This window comes from Erinaceus europaeus, chromosome 17 (assembly GCF_950295315.1).
Source record: "Erinaceus europaeus chromosome 17, mEriEur2.1, whole genome shotgun sequence".
Taxonomy (NCBI): Eukaryota; Metazoa; Chordata; class Mammalia; order Eulipotyphla; family Erinaceidae; genus Erinaceus; species Erinaceus europaeus.
The window spans coordinates 14,554,441-14,573,628 of record NC_080178.1 but is presented as its reverse complement, the minus strand read 5'-3'; the positions used below and the strand labels follow the sequence as shown (position 1 = coordinate 14,573,628).

The window sequence follows — 19,188 nt, the reverse complement described above, 5'->3', positions numbered from 1 at the left end:
TAAACATCTGGGAACTGGAGAGAGAGCTCACAGATAGGTCACATGTTCTGCCATGCTCTCAGCCCAGGTAGGAGTCCCTGTTACTACATGAGAGGGTTACAGTACTAAGGGAATCCCCAAAGCTCTGGTGTCTTCTCTGTCTGTCTCTGTCTCTCTCTCATGCTGGGACTTCACCACTCCAGGCTGACTTTTTCAGAGAGATAACAGATAGATACATGATAGAGAGATAGATAGACAAAAAGAATAGAGAAGAGGGGCCAGGTGGTGGCACACTTGATTGAGCGCACATGTTACAATGTGCAGGGTTTGATAGCCCACTCCCCACCTGCAGGGGGAAAGCTTTGCAAGAGGTAAAGCAGGGGGGCAGCGGTAGCATAGTGGGTTAAGCACACATGGCGCGAAGTGCAAAGACCGGTGTGAGGATTCCGGTTTGAGCCCCTGGTTCCCCACCTGCAGGGAAGTCACTTCACAAATAGTGAAGCAGGTCTCCAGGTGTCTATCTTCCTCTCCCCCTCTCTGTCTTCCTCTCCTCTCTTGATTTCTCTGTCCTATCCAACAACAACAATAGCAATGGCAACAATAACAATAAAAACAACAACAACCTTGAAAAAATCATGTTGAGTGAAATAAGTCAGAAACAGAAGATCTCACTCTCAGGCAGAAGTTGAAAAACAAGATCAGAAAAGAAAACACAAGTAGAACCTGAAATGGAATTGGCGTATCGCACCAAAGTAAGACTCTGGGGTGGGTGGGGAGAATACAGGTCCAAGAAGGATTCAGAGGACCTAGTGGGGGTTGTATTGTTATATAGGAAACTGGGGAATGTTATGCATGTACAAACTATTGTACTTACTGTTGAATGTAAAATATTAATTCCACAATAAAAAAAAAGTTAAAAAAAAAACAAACATAAGGGCAACAAAATGGGAAAAATGGCCTCCAGGAACAGTGAAGCCCCAGCAATAACCCTGGAGGCAAAAAAAGGAGGGGCAAAGCAGTGCTGCAGGTGTTTCTCTGTTTCTCTCCCTCTGTACCTCCCCCTTCCTCTCAATTTCTGTCTGTCTCTATTTATTAATAAAGATAAAAAAAAGAATAGAGAAGATATCGCAGCACCAAAGCATGGGGCCATACTCAAGTCTGGACCTCGTACATAACAGAGCAGGTGCACTATCTGGTGAGCTATTTTGCTGGCCTTCTCTCTTTATCTGAATGAAAAGTAGCCTGGAAACTATGAAATTATGCATGTGCAAGGCTCTGGCTTCCCACCCCAACCCACCCCCCAAAAATAAAGATTTAAAGTTTGTTTAGATTTTCAGCACAGAGAGAATGATGTTATTCAGGTGATGTGGGGACACAAAACACACTATCCAGGTGAGCTATTTTACTCCTCCTGCGGACCTGATTCCTTTTGGTCTCTCGCTCTCCCTGGAATATTAGTTCATTTTACTCATCCCCACTGCCACCAGCACCTAGAATAGAACAATACCTGCCTGATAGAGGGCCTATAATCAGAGACCTCTGGATGGACAGACAGAGATCTACAGATAAGATAAGCAGGTATGTGTACTGGTACTGGGTGATAAGTGCTAGAAAGACAGGTGCATGACTGGGTGAATGGAATGTAAGTAGAAGGGCTGGAGAGGGAGCAGAATGCTCATGCTGCCTGAGGGCCTGAGGCCCCAGGTTCAAATCCCAGCATCACCTTAAGCCAGAGTGAGCAGTGCTTTGGTCTGTATATTTGTACCTCTCTCTCATTATATATATATATATATATATATATATATATATATATGAGTGGATGGCTGGACAGACAGATGGACAGGTGGGTAAAGTGGGTGACCAGCCAGGTCAGTGGGAAACAGCCTATCTGTCACAGAGACTCTGTGCTCTTAGCTCCCCCACCCCAGCTGCTGTCTCCCTGCCACGTCCTGAACGCTTACTGGGGACTGGCACTCAGCACCTCACACTCCACGGTGTCACCCCCCACACACACCCATCACATCCCTCTGACCCATTGGAGGACACAGGGGCTCCAAGAGGTGAAGCCACTTGCCCCAAGCTCACACACTACGCCCTCTCACTTGGCCTCACCCCATAAAGCTGAAGATGCTGAGGACGTGGGGAAACTGGAGGAGAGAGTGGGGGTGTGGGGACATCTCCAGACAATGCTTCCTAAGGAGCACTTGGTAGAGAGCCCAGGATTGGCAGTGAGGGTCAGGGTGGACAGAGGAGGAGCTGGACCACCTGAAGCTGAAGAAACTAGGGCCTCCTGAGGCCAAGTGGTGGCACACCTGGTTGGGCACATACGTTACAATGTACAAGAACCCAGGTTCAAGCCTCTGGTCCCCACTTGCTGGGGGAAAGCTTTGTGAGTGGTAAAGCAGTGCTACAGGTGTCTCTCTGTCTTCCTTTCTATCATTCCCTTCCCTCTCGATTTCTGGCTGTCTCTATCCAATAAATAAAGATAATAAAATTTTTTTTAAAAGCGACTTGGGTGGTAGTGCAGTGGGTTAAGCGTAGGTGGTGCAAAGCGCAAGGACCAGAGAAAGAATCCTGGTTCGAGCCCCCGGCTCCCCACCTGCAGGGCGGTCGCTTCACAAGCGGTGAAGCAGGTCTGCGGGTGTCTGTCTTTCTCTCCCCTTCTCTGTCTTCTCTTGCTCTCTCCATTTCTCTCTGTCCTATCCAACAATGATGACATCAATAACAACAACAATAATAACTACATAATAATAAAAAAGGACAACAGGGCAACAAAAGGGAATAAATAAATATTTAAAAAATGCTCAAAGTCACTGAATATCAGGGAAATGCAAATAAAAAACTTTAAAAGAATGAATAAACTAATTTTGTAAATTAATATTAAATCACTAATAAAAATGTTAAAAAGAAAAAAAATGAATAAACTCTTTTCAACAATTTGTTTGGCTTTGTATGTTAACTCTCTTTTCAGCCACCAGGTTCCAGAAGCCATCAGGATTCCGGCCAGGCTTCCCTGGACTGAAGACCCCACCAATGCATCCTGGAGCTCCGCTTCCCCAGAGACCCACCCTACTAGGGAAAGAGAGAGGCAGACTGGGAGTATGGACCGACCAGTCAACGCCCATGTTCAGCGGGGAAGCAATTACAGAAGCCAGACCTTCTACCTTCTGCAACCCCCAACGACCCCTGGGTTCATGCTCCCAGAGGGATAGAGAATGGGAAAGCAATTGAGGAGGGGATGGGATATGGAGATTGGGTGGCAGGAATTGTGTGGAGTTGTACCCCCCTCATCCTATGATTTTGTTAATGTCTCCTTTCTTAAATAAATAAATAAATAAATTTTAAAAATGAATAAACTGGGGCCTCCTGACCCAGCTGGAGCACACAGGCCTCCAACAAGGAGTTGTCCCTGGAACCCCATTGTGGGTATCAAGGATCTGTCAGGACTCTGAGCCAGGAGAGCACAGGCTTTCTGGATAGTTCTCCCTCTATCATCACCTCCCACAGGTCGAGCTGGTTTCTAGATATGTAGACAACACTCTCACATTACAAGAGAGAAACTGAGGCAGCAACAGGTCCAAACCTCAAGTAGAATGGATCCCTAATGGAGGAAGGGGTTACAGGCAGCGTGGCGCCATGCTGCCTGGAGCCACCAGGGGGCGCCGGTCCTCACTCCCAGAGGAGGGTCCTGTGGGGCTTGGGTGAAGGGTCCGGATTGTGCGCTGGTCTCTGGGACCCAGACAGATGCCCTTGACGTAGCTGGCGTTTGAGCTGGATGAAGAGCCATTTCTCTCGGATTGTCTGACCTTCCCACAAAAAGGATGAACTTCTGGTGGAATTACAAATCAGCTCAGAAAGGTGACCCAGGACGTTTTGAAGTCTTCCCAGCCCTGGGATTTGAAGGGGAGCCCATATTGACCAGATGTGACCTTGAGGTTCATCCCACATCTGCTCCCTACATCTGGCTTCCAGAAAGAATCGAGTGCACTACAGTGTGCATTACAGGCGAGGCTGTCCGCAAAGTTAGGCATCCAGCCAGAGTGTGGACAAGGACATGGGGCTGCTCTGGGTGTGACCACCACCTTGAGCCTGCCACGGACAGCTGGACAGGCACCAAAACAGAGCTCCAGGTGGGAACTGGCCCCTAGGGGTGGCCTCCAGCTGGGGACCCTCCCTCAGACACCATCTGAGTCTGGTCTGCCCCGGAGAGTACCCATTATCTCGGCCACCTCTCTTTTGTGTACTACGTAAGATCCACTGGGGGGGGGGGTGCTTTGTCAGTCCCCCCAAGGCCCAGGCCCAGAAGCCTCATGCTTTTCACTCTGATGTGCTCCAGGCCCTGGACTAGGCCTCAGTGGGCAATAAGAGCCAGGTCCCATCTTCACCCCACCCCCAGCAAACTGGGGGATTCAGCCCTTAGTGCGAAGAAGGGCTCCCAGTGCATTTCCCTTAGCCCAGCAGTTCTCAAGTAGGAGGCCTGTGGGAAGAGTAGAGAGATGGGCAGTGGAGCTCCTGTTTGAGTGCTCACATTGTCATGTGCAAGGACCTGAGTTCAAACCTCAGGTACCCACCTGCAGAGAAGCTTCATGAGCAGTAAAGCAGTGTTGCAAGTCTCTCTCTCTTTTTTTTTTTTACCAGAGCACTGCTCATCTCTGGCTTATAGTGGTGCAGGGATTGAACCTGGGACTTTGGAGCCTCAGGCATGAGAGTCTCCTTGCCATAACCATTATGCTGTCTACTCCAACCCTTTCTCTGCCTATTTATTTATTTATTTATTTATTTATTTATTGCCTCCAGGGTTATTGCTGGGGTTCGGTGCCTGTACCACAAATCCAGTGCTCCTGGAAGCTATTTTTTCCCCTTTTTTATTGCCCTTGTTTTTTATTGTTGTTGTGGTTATTATTATTGTTTTTTAATTTCTTTATTGGGGAATTAATGTTTTACATTCAACAGTAAATACAATAGTCTGTACATGTATATAACAATACAACCCCCACTAGGTCCTCTGTCATCCTTCTTGGACCTGTATTCTCCCCACAGTTATTATTATTGTTGTTACTGATGTTGTTATTGTTGGATAGGACAGAGAGAAATGGAGAGAGGAGGGGAAGACAGAGGGGGAGAGAAAGATAGACACCTGCAGACCTGCTTCACTGCCTGTGAAGTGACCCCCCCCCACAGGTGGGGAGCCGGGGTTTGAACCGGGATCTTTATGCCGGTCCTTGCGCTTTGCGCCACCTGTGCTTAACCCGCTGCGCTACAGCCCGACTCCCTGTCTCTCCTTTTCTACCTCCTCTTCCTTCTCAATTTCCCTCTATCCTATTGATTTCTTTTTTTTTTTTAAGTTAACAAAATGTATTGTAATTTGTGCTTCTAGCACGGAGTTGGGAGGAATCAGGATTGCTGCTAAACACCCCATAGAACCCCCATAAATAAGTGGCCCCAGAAGCCAGTGGGGACATTCCGGTGGTCACAGACAGCAGGAGGTGGGGTGCCCTAGTGAGGAGTTGAGAGTAAAAGGAGTAACAAAAGAGAGGGAGGAAGAAAGCCTGGTCCCGGAGCAGAAAGACTGGGGTCCATGACCAGCAGTGTCACCTTTACAAATCATGTAGCCCCCTAGGTGCTAACTCCCCACCCACCCGTCCACATTTGTAAAGAGGCCACAGGGATTGACATATTGAAGCAAATGCCATGTCTTGGTGCACCAGTGTTGCTTGCTAAACTGTGGTGTGGAGCCGGGGAGCAGAAATGTGAACTTGTGTCCCCCGAGATCCAGCTTGATGTGGCACTGGGTGCTGGAAGAGCCCTGAGCAGCCCGTCTTTCTGTCTGGGGCTGGGCAGCCTTCACTCACCACTGTGACTCTCTCCATCACTGCTGAGATAGTTGTAATACTCATGTGTCTGGCGCTGGTACAGATCTGTGTCGTAGGGGACCAGGTCTTCCGACGTCTGTTGAGAGAGGAGGGTGTCAGCTTGTGGACTGTGGGGTGTCCCAGCCAGGTGTGTAGCCCCATCCCCTGTCTGTTGGGCCCCTGCCACTCTCTCCAACCCAGTGGCCACCTCAGACCAGCAGGCCTCACTCTGCTTGGAACCAGCGGAGCCAGGGACCCTGGGGGCTTACGGGCTGCCCTCCGCTCATGCTCAACCCCAGGCACTCATACTCACACTCACTGTGATCACACCCACAGTGTGACACACTCGCCCCGACACACTCAGCCATAGGCCTGCCTGCAAGTGCAGTGACACACTCGTGCCCACATCCTTCCCGTCATACGTATCCCATTTGCACACTCATCCTCACAGCAGTCCTCCTGCCCCCACCCTAGGCCACACAGGGCCACACAGCCACCCACCCACAGTCATCCACACCCATGGCTTGAATAGGGTTCGCTCAGGAAGGCTTTGGGGGCCATGAGACAGAGCCCTGATCTCCTCCTCCCCCTCCTCTCTCCTGACTCTCCCTCCCTCTCTTCTCCTCTCCTCCCCCCCTTTCCTCCTCCCTTCTCCCCACCCTCCTCCCTCCTCCCTCTGGCACAAGGACATGCACACCCCCAACCTTCCCAACAGTCACCAGGCTTCTCCCCACCCCCGCAGTGTGTGCCTAAGGATTGCACAACAGTTTCTCTGGCCCTCTGGGCTGGGTTAGGGGCCTGGGCTGCCTGAAAGTGGGATGGGGGAGGGGGTACCCTGCCTCGAGTGGCAGAGCAGCTGGGCTGAGGAGGGGGATCCAGGGGTGCCTTGGTCCACTTCCTTCCCTCTGGAGTTCAGGCACTGAGAGGTCAAGGTCAGAGACAGTGTGGGGGAACCCCGAGGTCTGCAGCTTTCCCGAGGTCACCCCCACAACCCTTTTTGTCCCCAGGAGGGACAGGAGAACTAGGACCAGGGATCTGTCTGGCTGTCTGGCTGTCTTACTGGCTGACTGGCCTAGTGAGGAGGTCAGGAGCTCTGCAATGGGTTCTCAGACTGCGGGGAGCAAGATTCCAATCTGGGGTGCTCCAGGGCCCTGCTGGGATGGGGCGAGGGGGTGGGGTGGGGGGCAGGAGGAAGAAGCTGCCTGGGCTGAGTCAAGTTGGGCAGGCCCTGCCAAGCCCTTCCCGACTCTCCGGGGCTCCCCACAACTCTAGTGGGGACACAGTAGCAAAGGGACAGGGTCCTCTCAGGGGCCCCTATCCCCACACCTGCTAAAGGCAGCAACTGTCACCCAGCGCAGGCGCCTCGGGATCTGCCTGGCCTGGGGTCCCCTGGGACTCTGTCACCTCCTGTCCCAGCCTCAGCCCCACCAAGCAGGTCCTACCCAAGGATGTCCCCTGCCATCTTTTCCCCAGTCCCCAGCCCTGGCCCAGCCCCCCAACCTCAACTCCAGTCCTGGTGGCTCTTGCCGCAAGTTCTGAGTCCCTGGCTCAGCTTCTCAGGCACCCCAAGGCCCAAGGCCCAGTGCCTGCACAGCGGCCGGATCCTCACTGCCAGGCCCAGGCTAGGCACAGAAAGAACCTCAGGTTCCAGAAACGCTCAGGCCAAAGGCTGGGCCCTCCTGGCTTCCTGGCTGTGCCAGTCTCCCCATCTCCTTCTCTACCACCTCCTCTCTTGGACCGCCTGCACCCTCTTCACCCAATGCCCTGGCCTGGAGCTCTGGCCTGCCACTAGAGTCCTCGCTATAAATTGCCCCCTCAGACCCCGCCAATCGCAGCCCCAGACAGGTCGGCTAGTACAACAGTGCTCTAGGGAGACTGGTGACCCCTGGCTGGGTCTCAGGCAGTCAAAAGCTCCAGGGAGGAGACACGACTTCCCACTGATAGCGAGCGAGCCCCGAGGGCAGCAGAGGCTGTCGCAGGGCCCTGGGGGGGGGGGGGGAGCCCCAGTACTCACAGGGGGGACGAGGGGAAACCCTTCCATTTTTACGCCTGTAACATCCAGCCGAGGTGCCAGTCGGTCGGGTCCCCTACCTCCGTGGGGGCCAGTGCGGAGCCCCTTGGGATGGGGTGCCCCGTCGGGGGCCGGATGGATTCAGGGCGGGCGCAGGGCTCAGGCCTGCCCCCTGAGCTGTGGGAGCCCTGGGTGAGCCCCCTCCCTTGACATTGCAGGGCCAGCGCAAGTTCCTGATTTTATCGAAGGGCCTGCTGCTGGGAGATAGTCCCCTTGGGGTGACATCACCGCCCCAGCCCGTTTGCATAAATCTCTTGCGCTACAGGAAGTCTCTGGCCTCTCTGAGGCAGGTGGTGCTCCAGGGGCTGGCCTGAGAGGCCTCGGGGGCCAGGCCCCCTGCCCAGAGGAAGCTGGGGCTGTGAGGGGCGGCCTTGAGGGGCCCTGTGAGAAGGAAGAGTAGAAGAGAGGGAGGCCTTTGCTGTCCCAAGCCCTGCTGAATTGCTCTAAACCCTCACCCCCAAAATAATGGCTTCTCTAAAGACACCCCCTACACACACACACACACACACACACACACACACACACACACACACACACGGTCAACCTGGGATCAGAGCTATTGGAATGACCTCTTGGAGTTTCCACTCTCTGGGGACCCGATAACACCAGATTTCTCCAGTGCCTTGATACCCCCATGCAGTAACAGGGCCCAAACCTGGTGGACAGACACTTGGTCCAGCAGGCTGCCAGGAGCTCCCCAGCTTGGAGCGGGGTCCTCAGCAGATACCTCTTCATCATCCTTCCTTCCCAGGCTCTTGAACCCTGGGCTCCCTGTCCTCCAGGGAACCCCCTGGGCTTTGCCCCTTGCCCTCCCAGCTCCTGAATACCACAGCTCTTTACGGATCCCCTGCCCTGATTTCTCATTTTCTCTGCCCTTTGTCAACACCTAACTATCAGCTCATCTTCCTGGTCGACACAGTTTTCTTGTCTGCCCATCCATTTGTCTACTTGCCCATCCTTTGTTTTGTTCCCTTTTGCCATGCTTAAGCCCAACAACCCCAGGCCGATTTTTGTCATTCTTTTCAATTTAGAAACAGGCAGAGAGGGAGAAAATGAGAGAGACCACAGCACTGCTCCACACCCTTCATGCCACTCCCCCCAGGGCTGCCATGTGGTCTTGGGGTTCAAACCCAGGGCTTCAAGCATGGTAGAGTGTGTCCTTACTGACTGAGCTCTCTCCCAGGCCTCCCATCCATCTATTTATCAATACATCTACGCAATCAAAAAAAATTATATTATCTTTATTTATTGGATAAAGACAGCCAGAAATCAAGAGGGTAAGGGGAGATAGAAATACAGAAAGACACCTGTAGTCCTGCTTCATCACTACTGAAGCTTTCCTCCTGCAGGTAGGTACTGGGGGCTTGAACCTGGGTCCTTGCGCATTGTAAAATGTGTGCTCAGCCAGGTGTGCCATCAGCCAGCTCCAATTAAATGTTTATCCAACTGTCTATTCATTCACCTATCTATCTGTTAGTCCATCATCCATTTGCCCATCTGTTTACCTACTTGTCTGCCTAGCCCCTTATATGTCCATATGTCAGCCCATCCATTGTTAGTCTAACAGCAGATTTTTTTTTCCAGAGTACTGCTCAGCTCTGGTTTATGGTGGTGCAGGGGATTGAGCCTGGGACTTTGGATCCTCAGGCATGAGCGTCTCTTTGCATAACCATTATGCTACCTACCCCCACCAGAGTTGATATTTCTACCTGATTATCTACTATCACTATATATCCACCTGTCAGTCTGTTTACCCACTATCTGTTCACACAGCTCTCACCCATCCATCTATTCATCCATCCATCCAACCATGTGTGCACATCTCTCTATCTATGGTACCTGCCGTTATCAGGTATAGACTCTATAGTGGGGGAAAAAAATGCGAGAGATCTCTGTCTTCACAAAGTTCCAGATCTAGTCTGGGCAGTGGAAAAATGGATCTAGAGAGCCATTTTTGGATTCCTTGGTCTCCTCGTGAGCATTCTGGCTCTTCCTGCTGAATAGTCTATCCCTTGGCTCCCTATCCCTTTCTCAGTGAAAGGAGCCTGCCTCCTCCTAGTCAGCAGAGCCCTAGGCCCCCATATGCTCTTCTCTAGCAGCAAAGGCCAGGGATTCACAGGTCTGATCTCACCCTCAGATCTGTCTCACTTCCGGCTCCCCTGGCTTTGTACACCTGCTCTTAGAACTTCCTGTGGGGAGTAGGTTACGAAGGCTCAGAACTCCTTGGGAAATTGTCCAAGGCTCCCACAAAAGAGAGGAGAGGCCAGTTGGCTTGCATCAACTCCATCCTAGCTCCCCACTTCCCCATCAAGAGGGCTGGGTCCCAGCTGAGTGTGTGGGGATGAGTCTCCTGTCTTCCTTCAGTCATTTGTTTTTTCATTCATTGCTACCTTTGTTTGCTTTGCTCATATGCTTATTTATCAACCAGTTCATTAGATCACTGCATTTTTTTTGAAGACTTATTTATTTGGGGGTTGGGGAAGAGGAAGAGGAAGAAAGAGAGAGAACCAGAGCATCACTATGGTACATGCAGTGCCAGGGATTGAACACAGGACCTCATGCTTGAGAATCCAGTGCATCATCCACTGCTTCACGCTCCCAGGCCACTGGATCACTGACATTTCATTTAGGGTCTCCCATGGTCCAGGACTGTTAAAGGGGGTATGAGCATGACTAAGGCCTGGCCTGGGCCTTTAGAAGCCCTGGGGCTACAGAAAGAACAGACAACCAGCAGAATGGAGCCTCTGGGAGAACAGGAAGCATCACTTTTCTCTCAAAGCAACATAATCACAGTTTTTGAGGAAATGGGCTTACATACAATAAATTACATACAGGAATCACAGGTTCAGATCCCAGTACCACCTATAACCAGAGAAGACTAGTGTTTTGGTCTAAATATAACCCAAGCATCGCCAAGTCAAGGGGGCTTCATAAGGAAGCTCATAGAATATCCAGGTCTTGGGCGGTAGTGCAGCGGGTTAAGCACACGTGGTGCAAAGTGCAAGGACCATAGTAAGGATCCCGGTTTGAGTCCCTAGCTCCCCACCTCCATAGAGTCACTTAGAAGCGGTGAAGCAGGTCTGCAGGTGTCTCTCTTTCTCTCCCCCTCTCTGTCATCCCCTCCTCTCTCCATTTCTCTCTGTCCTATCCAACAATGATGACATCAACAATAACTACAACAATGAAACAACAAGGGCAACAGAGGGGATAAGTAAATATTTTTTAAAAATTAAAAAAAATATATCCAGGCCTCAATCTCTGGAAGGGGCAGAAGGACTCCCACTTTCTGGGACCATTCACACATCAACCCCCCACCACACACACACACAAACACACACCTGCCACTGTTCTCTTCCCAAACGGCATCAGCACCTTTTTCCATAGCCTTTAACACCATCCCAGGGAACTTCTGACATTAGAACCCTCGGGCCCCCACCTGCAGGGAGGAAGTTTCACAAGTGGTGAAACAGAGCTACAGGTATCTTTCTCTCTTCCACTCTGTCTCCTCCTTCCTATTTCTGATTTCTCTCTACCGTTATCCAATAAATAAATAAAATATTAAAAAGAAAAAGAACTGTTTTGGACTCAGATGCTAGACTAGAATTCCAGGCAGCATAAGTTGATGACCGAACTCATGGCTCCCAGGCCCATGGCTCCTTGGTATCTGAGCGTCCAGCAAGTTGCCAAGTGCTTCCACCCTTGTGATCTCTCTCACGTAGCCACACAACCACCTGTCAAACTGAGGTCCTAGAGGTCAATGACAGGCCCAGAGTCACTTGGTTTGGGAATGGACCTACCGTCTGGGGCTCTAAAAGGGCTGGGTCCTAGTGGGAGGTAAAGACAATAGGAGGAAAAAAGAAGAAAGCTGGAGGGGGCAGGCGGTGGTGCACCTAGTTAAGCTCACATATTATAGTGCACAAGGGTCCAGGTTCAAGTCCCCCTTCCTCACCTACAGGGAGGAAGTTTCAAGATCAGTAAAATGATTTGCAGGTCTGCCTTTCCCCCTCTCTTTCCTTCTCTCAATTTCTCTCTGTCTCTATCCAAAATAAATACATAGGTAAAATATTTTTAAAGAACTGTTTATAAAAATGAGAAGGTAAAAAGATAGAAGCAGGCTGGGGGCATGGATCAACCTGTCAATGCCCTTGTCCAGTGGAGAAGCAATTACAGAAGCCAGACCTCCCATCCTCTGCACCCCATAATAATCCTGGGTTCATACTTCCTGAGGGATAAAGACTAGGGACCCTTCCAATGGAGGGGATGGGATATGAAACTCTGGTGGTGGGAATTGTATGGAATTGTACCTCTATTATCCCACAATCTTATGGGTCATTATTAAATCCCTAATAAAATTTAAAAAATAAAAATAAAAAGGAGGAGGAAGAGAATGCTGGAGAAACCCTCGCATGGAGCACACAGAAAGGGCAGAGACAAAGAAGGGGAACCAGTCAGGACTGGAGAAAAAAGAAAATTACAGTGGGATTAGGGGCTGGGTGGTGGCGCACTCAGTTACCATGTACATGGGCCTGGGTTCAAGCCCCCAACCTCTACCTGCAGGGGGGATGCTTGACAAGAGGGGATGTAGGTCTACAGGTGTCTCTATTTCTCTTTCCCTCTCTTTCTCCCCCTTCCCTCTTGATTTCTCAATCCAAAAAATATTTCATAAATAAAATATTAAAGGGAACAGGTGGTGGCATAACTAGTAGAGAACACATCTTAAAGCATGCAAGAGCCTGGGTTCAACTCCCCAACCCCCACCTGCAGGGGGGAAGACTGCTAGTGGGGAAACAGTGCTGCAAGTCTCTCTCGCTCTCGCTCTCTCTCTGTCTCTTCTTATCAGAGCACTGTGCCCCAGTATGGTTCCATAGCCCCCATGTCCACTTGGTCGATTCCAAATTATATTCCTCCATGAGGATCATTTCTGGAACCATCCGTTCCACCCCGGTTCCATGGCTGCCAGTTCTTAGCAACATCGCCCCGCCAGATGTTCGTCGGGATGCGGCATCATCTAAGTTCATTTCCCACGTCTACGCTCGACCGGACCTGCCAATATACGCGGATATCTTTGCCCACCCTGTCCAACGCTTGACGTCTCGTCACCCAATCTGGTCCCCTACGCCTACACTGAACTTCTCTGTTCCAAACTCTTGGAAACAGAGTTGGCAGTCAGCTGAGGTAAAGAACAAACACCTCATCACAGACCCCTGCAAGCGTCAGCCCGGCTTTGACCTAGCACGTTATGATTGGGCCCTCCTCAATCGCTATCGAACAGGCCATGGCCGGTGCGCCGCTATGTTCCATCGCTGGGAAGCCAGAGACGACCCGAACTGCCCCTGCCGCTCCAGACAGACTATGACCCACATAGTCAACCACTGCCACCTCTCCAGATTCAAAGGAGGTCTCGAAACTTTACATCAGGCTCCACCTGATGCTGTTGACTGGCTACGGAAGAAGGGCAAACGCTAGAAGAAGAGCACTGCTCAGCTCTGGTTTATAGTGGTGCAGGGGATTGAATTTAGGACTTTGGAGCCTCAGACATGAAAGTCTCTTTGCATAACCATTATGCTATCTACTCCCACCCTTCCTCCCTCCCCCCTTTAATTTCTCTTTATATGTATCAAAAATATTTTTAATTACAAATACATAAATAAAATATTAAAGAGAGACCAAGAATTACAGTAGAGAAGAGGGACAAAGGAGGGAGGAGAGAGGGTTGAGGCAGCCAGAACTTCAGGAGAGAGAGAGAGGAGAGAGAGATATCGGAAGGGAACAGGAGGGAGGGTGGATGGTGGCTTCATGCCCAGGCAGCCTCCTTCAGCATCGAGGACACAGTGAGGCCAGCGGTACCCTAGCCTCATACTGGGACTGGGCCTCTTCCTTTCATCAGTAGGCAATTGGCTGGAAACCAAAAAATCTTGGAGGAACCAGGAAATAAAAGACAAAAAATTATATTTTTAAAATTATTTTATTTTTTGAACAAGTGACAGAGGCCCATGGTAGAAATCTCTAAAGGTACACAAAGAAAAAACAGCTGCCTAGTTCAGTTCACCTTCCAGAAGCTAGCCCCTGCTACCCACTTCTGACGGGTAGCAGGGGCTAGAGATGGTTTAAGCCGGCATAAATGTAGAGACAGTTGATTTCTGTGTGTATGTGTATGTGGGGGGGGGGGTTTACATAGACAATAGCATAATAAATGCATCATATTTACCTTTGCTTATTTGTTTCTCTGGTTTTTTCATTGTTGTTGTTTTGTTCTGTTCTGTTGACCACAGCACTGCTCAGATCTGGCTTATGGTGATGTTGGTGATGTTGGTGAGGGGTGTTTGGGTTTGAACCTGGGATTTTGGAGGCTTGAGAGTCTCTTTGCATAACCATTGTGCTATCTACCCCCACCCCTTGTTTGTTTTTATGCCCTCAGTTCAAGATATACCCATGAATATAGCATTGTATTTTATTATATTTGTATGTGTGAGAGAGAAGAGAGAGAGAGAGAGAGATGGGGGAGAGAGAGAGAGAGAGAGAGCAAGAACCAGAGTATCACTATGGCACAGGTGTTGCTGGGGATTGAACTCAGGACCTCATGCTTGAGAATCCTATGCTTTATCCACTGTGCCACCTCCCAGGCCACTGTCTTGTTCTATTATTATTTTTATTATTTAATAACTATGGTATTCCACTGTTTGTGAGATTTTTCAAGTCACAAGAGAGCTCACTCTGTGAACAAAATTCTTTTTGTCCCCCTCCAGGGTTATTGTTGGGGCTTGGATCCACTGCTCCGGTTGGCCATTTCTCCCATTTTGTTGCCCTTGCTGTTGTTGTTATTATTGTTGTCATTGCTGTTGTTGTTGTTGGATAGGACAGAGAGAAATGGAGAGAGGAGGGAAGTTAGAGAGGGGGAGAAAAAGACAGACATCTGCAGCCCTGCTTCACCACCTGTGAAGCAACACTCCCACCCCTGCAGGTGGGGAGCCAGGGGCTGGTCCTTGCACTTTGCGCCATGTGCGCTTAACCCGCTGCACCACCACCCGACCCCCACAAATTCTTCTGTACAGTTAAAGCATTATAAAGCCAGCACTTATGGAAATCACCATATGGATCCAGAAATGAAATGTCTCCAGTCCTCCAGAAGAAATAGAGGTGGGGGCAGCCCTTAGAGGACTCCTATTTATAGCGTCACTTTTCTGGCAAGGTAACACTATCTGCATCTTCAGGGTGATTACTTCCTCGCTTTTCTTTATAGTTTCACCACTTAGGTAAACATCCTTAACAATGTGGTTTCATCTTTATCTTGCCAGATTGCAATCTTTATAGAAAAAAAGAGCCACAGGGTGAATACACTTTGGGGCCCAACTTCTCCGCATCCTGGTGTTGCTGTGGCTGTGGTCCACCCTCTCACTGCTCAGATCCTTCTGTGATTTTCTTAAAGATTTTACTTATGAACACAGGACAGAGAAAGAAGAGGAAAAAAAAAAAAATCTGAGAACGGGAGCATCACTGTTGACACCTGGGATACTGAGAATCAGATTCAGGGCCTCCCACTTCCAAGTTCAGTGCCCAACTCTCTGTGCCACCTCCCAGGATCCTGTTAAGTGATTTCATTAAGCCAAGTTTCTGACCAACCAGATGACCAGGTTGTTTTCAGTCTCTTGTTACAAACAATGGAGCAATCAGGAACATATGCAGCTTTACACAGATACACAGATACAAGGGTATGTCTCAAGATGAAGTTGAACTGCTGGGTCAAAGGCCAGGGCCCTCCCCCCCCACACACACACAGCTAGAAGCCAACGCCCACTGGGGTAGCTGCTGCAAGATTCAAGTAAAATGTCATCTACAGGGGGTAATGTATCTAGCACTGGCTCTGGGTGGTGTGGGGTTGGCTTTTTTTATTATTGTTGTTATTGTTGTTTGGTTGGTTGGTTTTTGTCTTGTTTGTTTTTGCCTTTACATTGGCTTATCTCCTTAAAAAAAAAAAAAAGTGAATCAACTATCAATATAAAGAACAGGGAGTCGGGCAGTGGCGTAGCAGGTTAAACATATGTGGTGCAATGTGCAAGGACGGGCATAAGGATTCCAGTTCAAACCCCCGCCTCCACACCTGCAGGGGAGGGTCGCTTCATGAGTGGTGAAGCAGGTTGGCAGGTGTCTATCTTTCTCTCACCCTCTCTGTCTTCCCCTCTTCTTTTTTTTTTTTTTTTTTTTTAAGATTTTACTTATTTATTAATGAGAAAAATAAAAGGAGAAAGAGAAAGAACCAGGCGTCACTTTGGTACATGTGCTGCCGGGGATTGAACTCAGGACCTCATGCCTGAGAGTCCAACACTTTATCCATTGTGCCACCTTCCAGACCACTGTCTTCCCCTCTTCTCTCCATTTCTCCCTGTCCTATCCATCAACAATGGCATCGATAACCACAACAATGTTAAACAATAAGGGCAACAAAAGGAAAAATAAATAAATATTAAAATTTTTTTTAAAAAAGAACAGAGCATTTGCTCTACCTTAAATTTAAACAAAGAGGGCTGGGAAGATAACATAATGGTTATGCAAAAGATTTTCCTGCCTGATGCTCTGAGGTTCAGTGGCCTGCACCACCATAAGCCAGAGCTGAGCAGCAGTCCAGTGCACCTCTATCCATCTATCTATCTATCTATCTATCTATCTATCTATCTATCTATCTAACATCTATTTATCTTTCATAAATAAATAAACCAAAAAATAATTAAATATGCGAAAAGACTCTCATGCCTGAGCTTCTGGGGTCCCAGATTCAATCCTCGGCACTATCATATCAGAGTTGAAAAAAAAAAGAAGAAGAAGAAGAAGAAGAAGGAGCCCGGACAATAGTGCAGAGGGTTAAGGGCCCATGGCATGAAGCGCAAGGACTGGTGTAAGGATCCAGTTCAAATCCCCAGCTCCCCACCTGCAGGGGTGTCACTTCACAAGCAGTGAAGCAAGTCTGCAGGTGTCTGTATCTCTCTCCCCCTATATCCCTATCCCCCTATTTCTGTCCTATCCAACAACAACAACAGCAATAACAACAATAAGAAGAATAAGGGCAACAAAATGGAAAAAAAATAGCCTCCAGGAGCAGTGGGTTTTCAGTGTGGCACTGAGCCCCAGTGATAACCCTGAAGGCAAAAGAAGAAGAAGGAGGTGGAGAAGGAGAAGGAGGAAAAGGAGAAGAAAAAGGAGGATAAGGAGAAGAAGGAAGAGGAGGAGGAGGAGAAGGAGAAGAAGAAGGAGAAAAGAAGAAAATTGTTACAGCCAAATACAGGCTGAGTCCAAAGTTGGTGGCCACCTCCCTGTGGACAGAGTCAGATGTGGGTGGGAGGTACCTGATATCGAAATCAAAAGTCATGTCATCTTGAAAATGACACATTTCTCTGTGTGTGTGTTTTCTTTCATTGGAAGAAAGATGAGGTGATTCATTTAGAATTTAAAACAGAGGCAGACATAAAAAATAAATAAAACAGGCGGACAGGGAATTTCTGACACCAGAAGAGACCTAGCTTTTTGTCACTGAGACACTACCACAAGACATGGTAGTTGTTCTAGGTATATCGCATTTTACATTTTGAGAGATTTTTCCTTTTAAGAAAGTCATTAATTGAGTGTGTGTGTGTGTGTGTGTGTTGTGTGTGTGTGTGTGTGATGTGTATGTATGTGTGTGTGTGTGTGTAGCAGAGCGTTCAGAAAATTGACATTTTATGCCATGTCAGGGATGGAATTTGAGGTACTACACATGCAAATTTTGAGAATAGAGAAGTGGATGGGTGGACAGGCAGACTGGCGGACAGATAGCTAGTTTGTCATAGTGACCCAGATGAACATTGTGCCCACACTTAGGGGTCAGGGATGTAGCTCCATGGTGTAGATGTATGCTTCCCACACAGGAAGCCCTGGGTTCAACCCCGACACACACACATACACACACACACACACACACACACACACCAAAAAAAAAAAAAGAAAGAAAGAAAGAAAGAAAAGAAAAGAAAAGAAAAGAAAAGAAAAAAGGAAAAGAGAAAAAAAAAAAGCACCCAGTGAGCCTCCTCCCAGCACATGACAACCCCACCCTGTTGGATAAGAGGGTGGCCCTCCACAGCTGGGCTCCACAGAGCCAAGGGGAGACCAGGCAGGCCCAGGCTGGTGGAGGGCCAGGCAACCCTTTGCCCCCACTAGGCTGGGCAGCCGGTGGGGGAGAGGCTGGGTGCTATTGCTATTGCAATCTCGGGGTAGGCTGGCAACAGGAAACATGGGTGCTGTGTCCTCGAAGCTGAGTCTGCCAAGGGGAGGGTATGCTCCCTGAGTTCACAGACCACTCCCCCTCAAGCTCAGTTCAGAAAAGCCCCAAAAGGAGGAAACAGTGTCCCCTACTCTCCTGGCAGTGGGTCCTCACAGGGAGCAACAAGACAGGTGGGAAAAGCCAGACCAAGATCAGGGAAGGGTGGCTGAGAAAGAGCTGGGGCCACGCACAGAAATGGCCATCTTGCAACTTCCTCTCACAGTTGAGACACTACAGGAGGCTCTGGGGCCCTTCAGAGCTCTCAGCCCATTGTTCGGAGCCCTCAGGGAGGAGTGTGTGTGTGTGGGGGGGGGTCTTCTCAGAGCCTCTAGAGGCCAGGCCACCCCAATCCCAACCCCTAACCAACAAAGACACTAGACACTACTTGGGGCTGGCAAAATAGTGCTCACTTGGATAGTGCGCTTTGCCTACGTGCATGACCCAGGTTCAAATTCAGCCCCCACCATGTTGAAGGAAGCTTCCGGTGTTACGGTCTCTTTCATTCTCTCTGCTCCTCCAGCTTCTCTGTCTCTATCTCAGCAAGCAAATGACATACAGCTGGGGAGTGGGTGAGGATGGGCCTTGAAAGGGGATCACTTGGGATAGGGTTGAGGGGAGTGTCACTGCCTTTCTTTATTTAGCTTGTGCTTGCTTGTTTGTTTTAGATAGGGACAGAGAAGGAGAGAGAGACACCATAGTCCAGTGCAATGGGGTGGAGCTCGAACCTGGGTCATGCTCACGGCAAAGCAGGGCACTATCCAAGGGAACTGTCTCAGCAGCCCTTGCTGCATGACTTGTATAGAGTGAAGGAAACTAGGACACCACTCTGCCATTTTACGCCATGTCTGGGATTGAACCCAGGGCCTTACGAGGCGTGCACTCTAACACTAGGTCCCCTTCCTGGCCCAAAATTTGAGAACACATGCATGGATGGATGGGTGGATGGATGGATATGGAACAGATAGGCATATTGTCATAGTGACCTAAATAAAATCTAA

General features: G+C 49.4%; 1 protein-coding gene across 1 annotated transcript in view; it reads right to left on the bottom strand.

Annotated features, from left to right (window-relative positions):
* The window catches only part of SPI1 (Spi-1 proto-oncogene), a 29,170-nt gene extending 21,075 nt beyond the window's left edge, over positions 1 to 8,095 (bottom strand). The window contains exons 1-2 of the mRNA XM_060176474.1: positions 7,846 to 8,095; positions 5,832 to 5,928 (exon numbers count right to left, since the gene is read on the bottom strand). Coding sequence (XP_060032457.1) covers positions 5,832 to 5,928; positions 7,846 to 7,872 — 124 coding nt within the window. The 5' untranslated portion in view covers positions 7,873 to 8,095. The remainder of the gene's footprint in view (positions 1 to 5,831; positions 5,929 to 7,845) is intronic.
* Between the last annotated feature and the right edge of the window lie 11,093 nt (positions 8,096 to 19,188).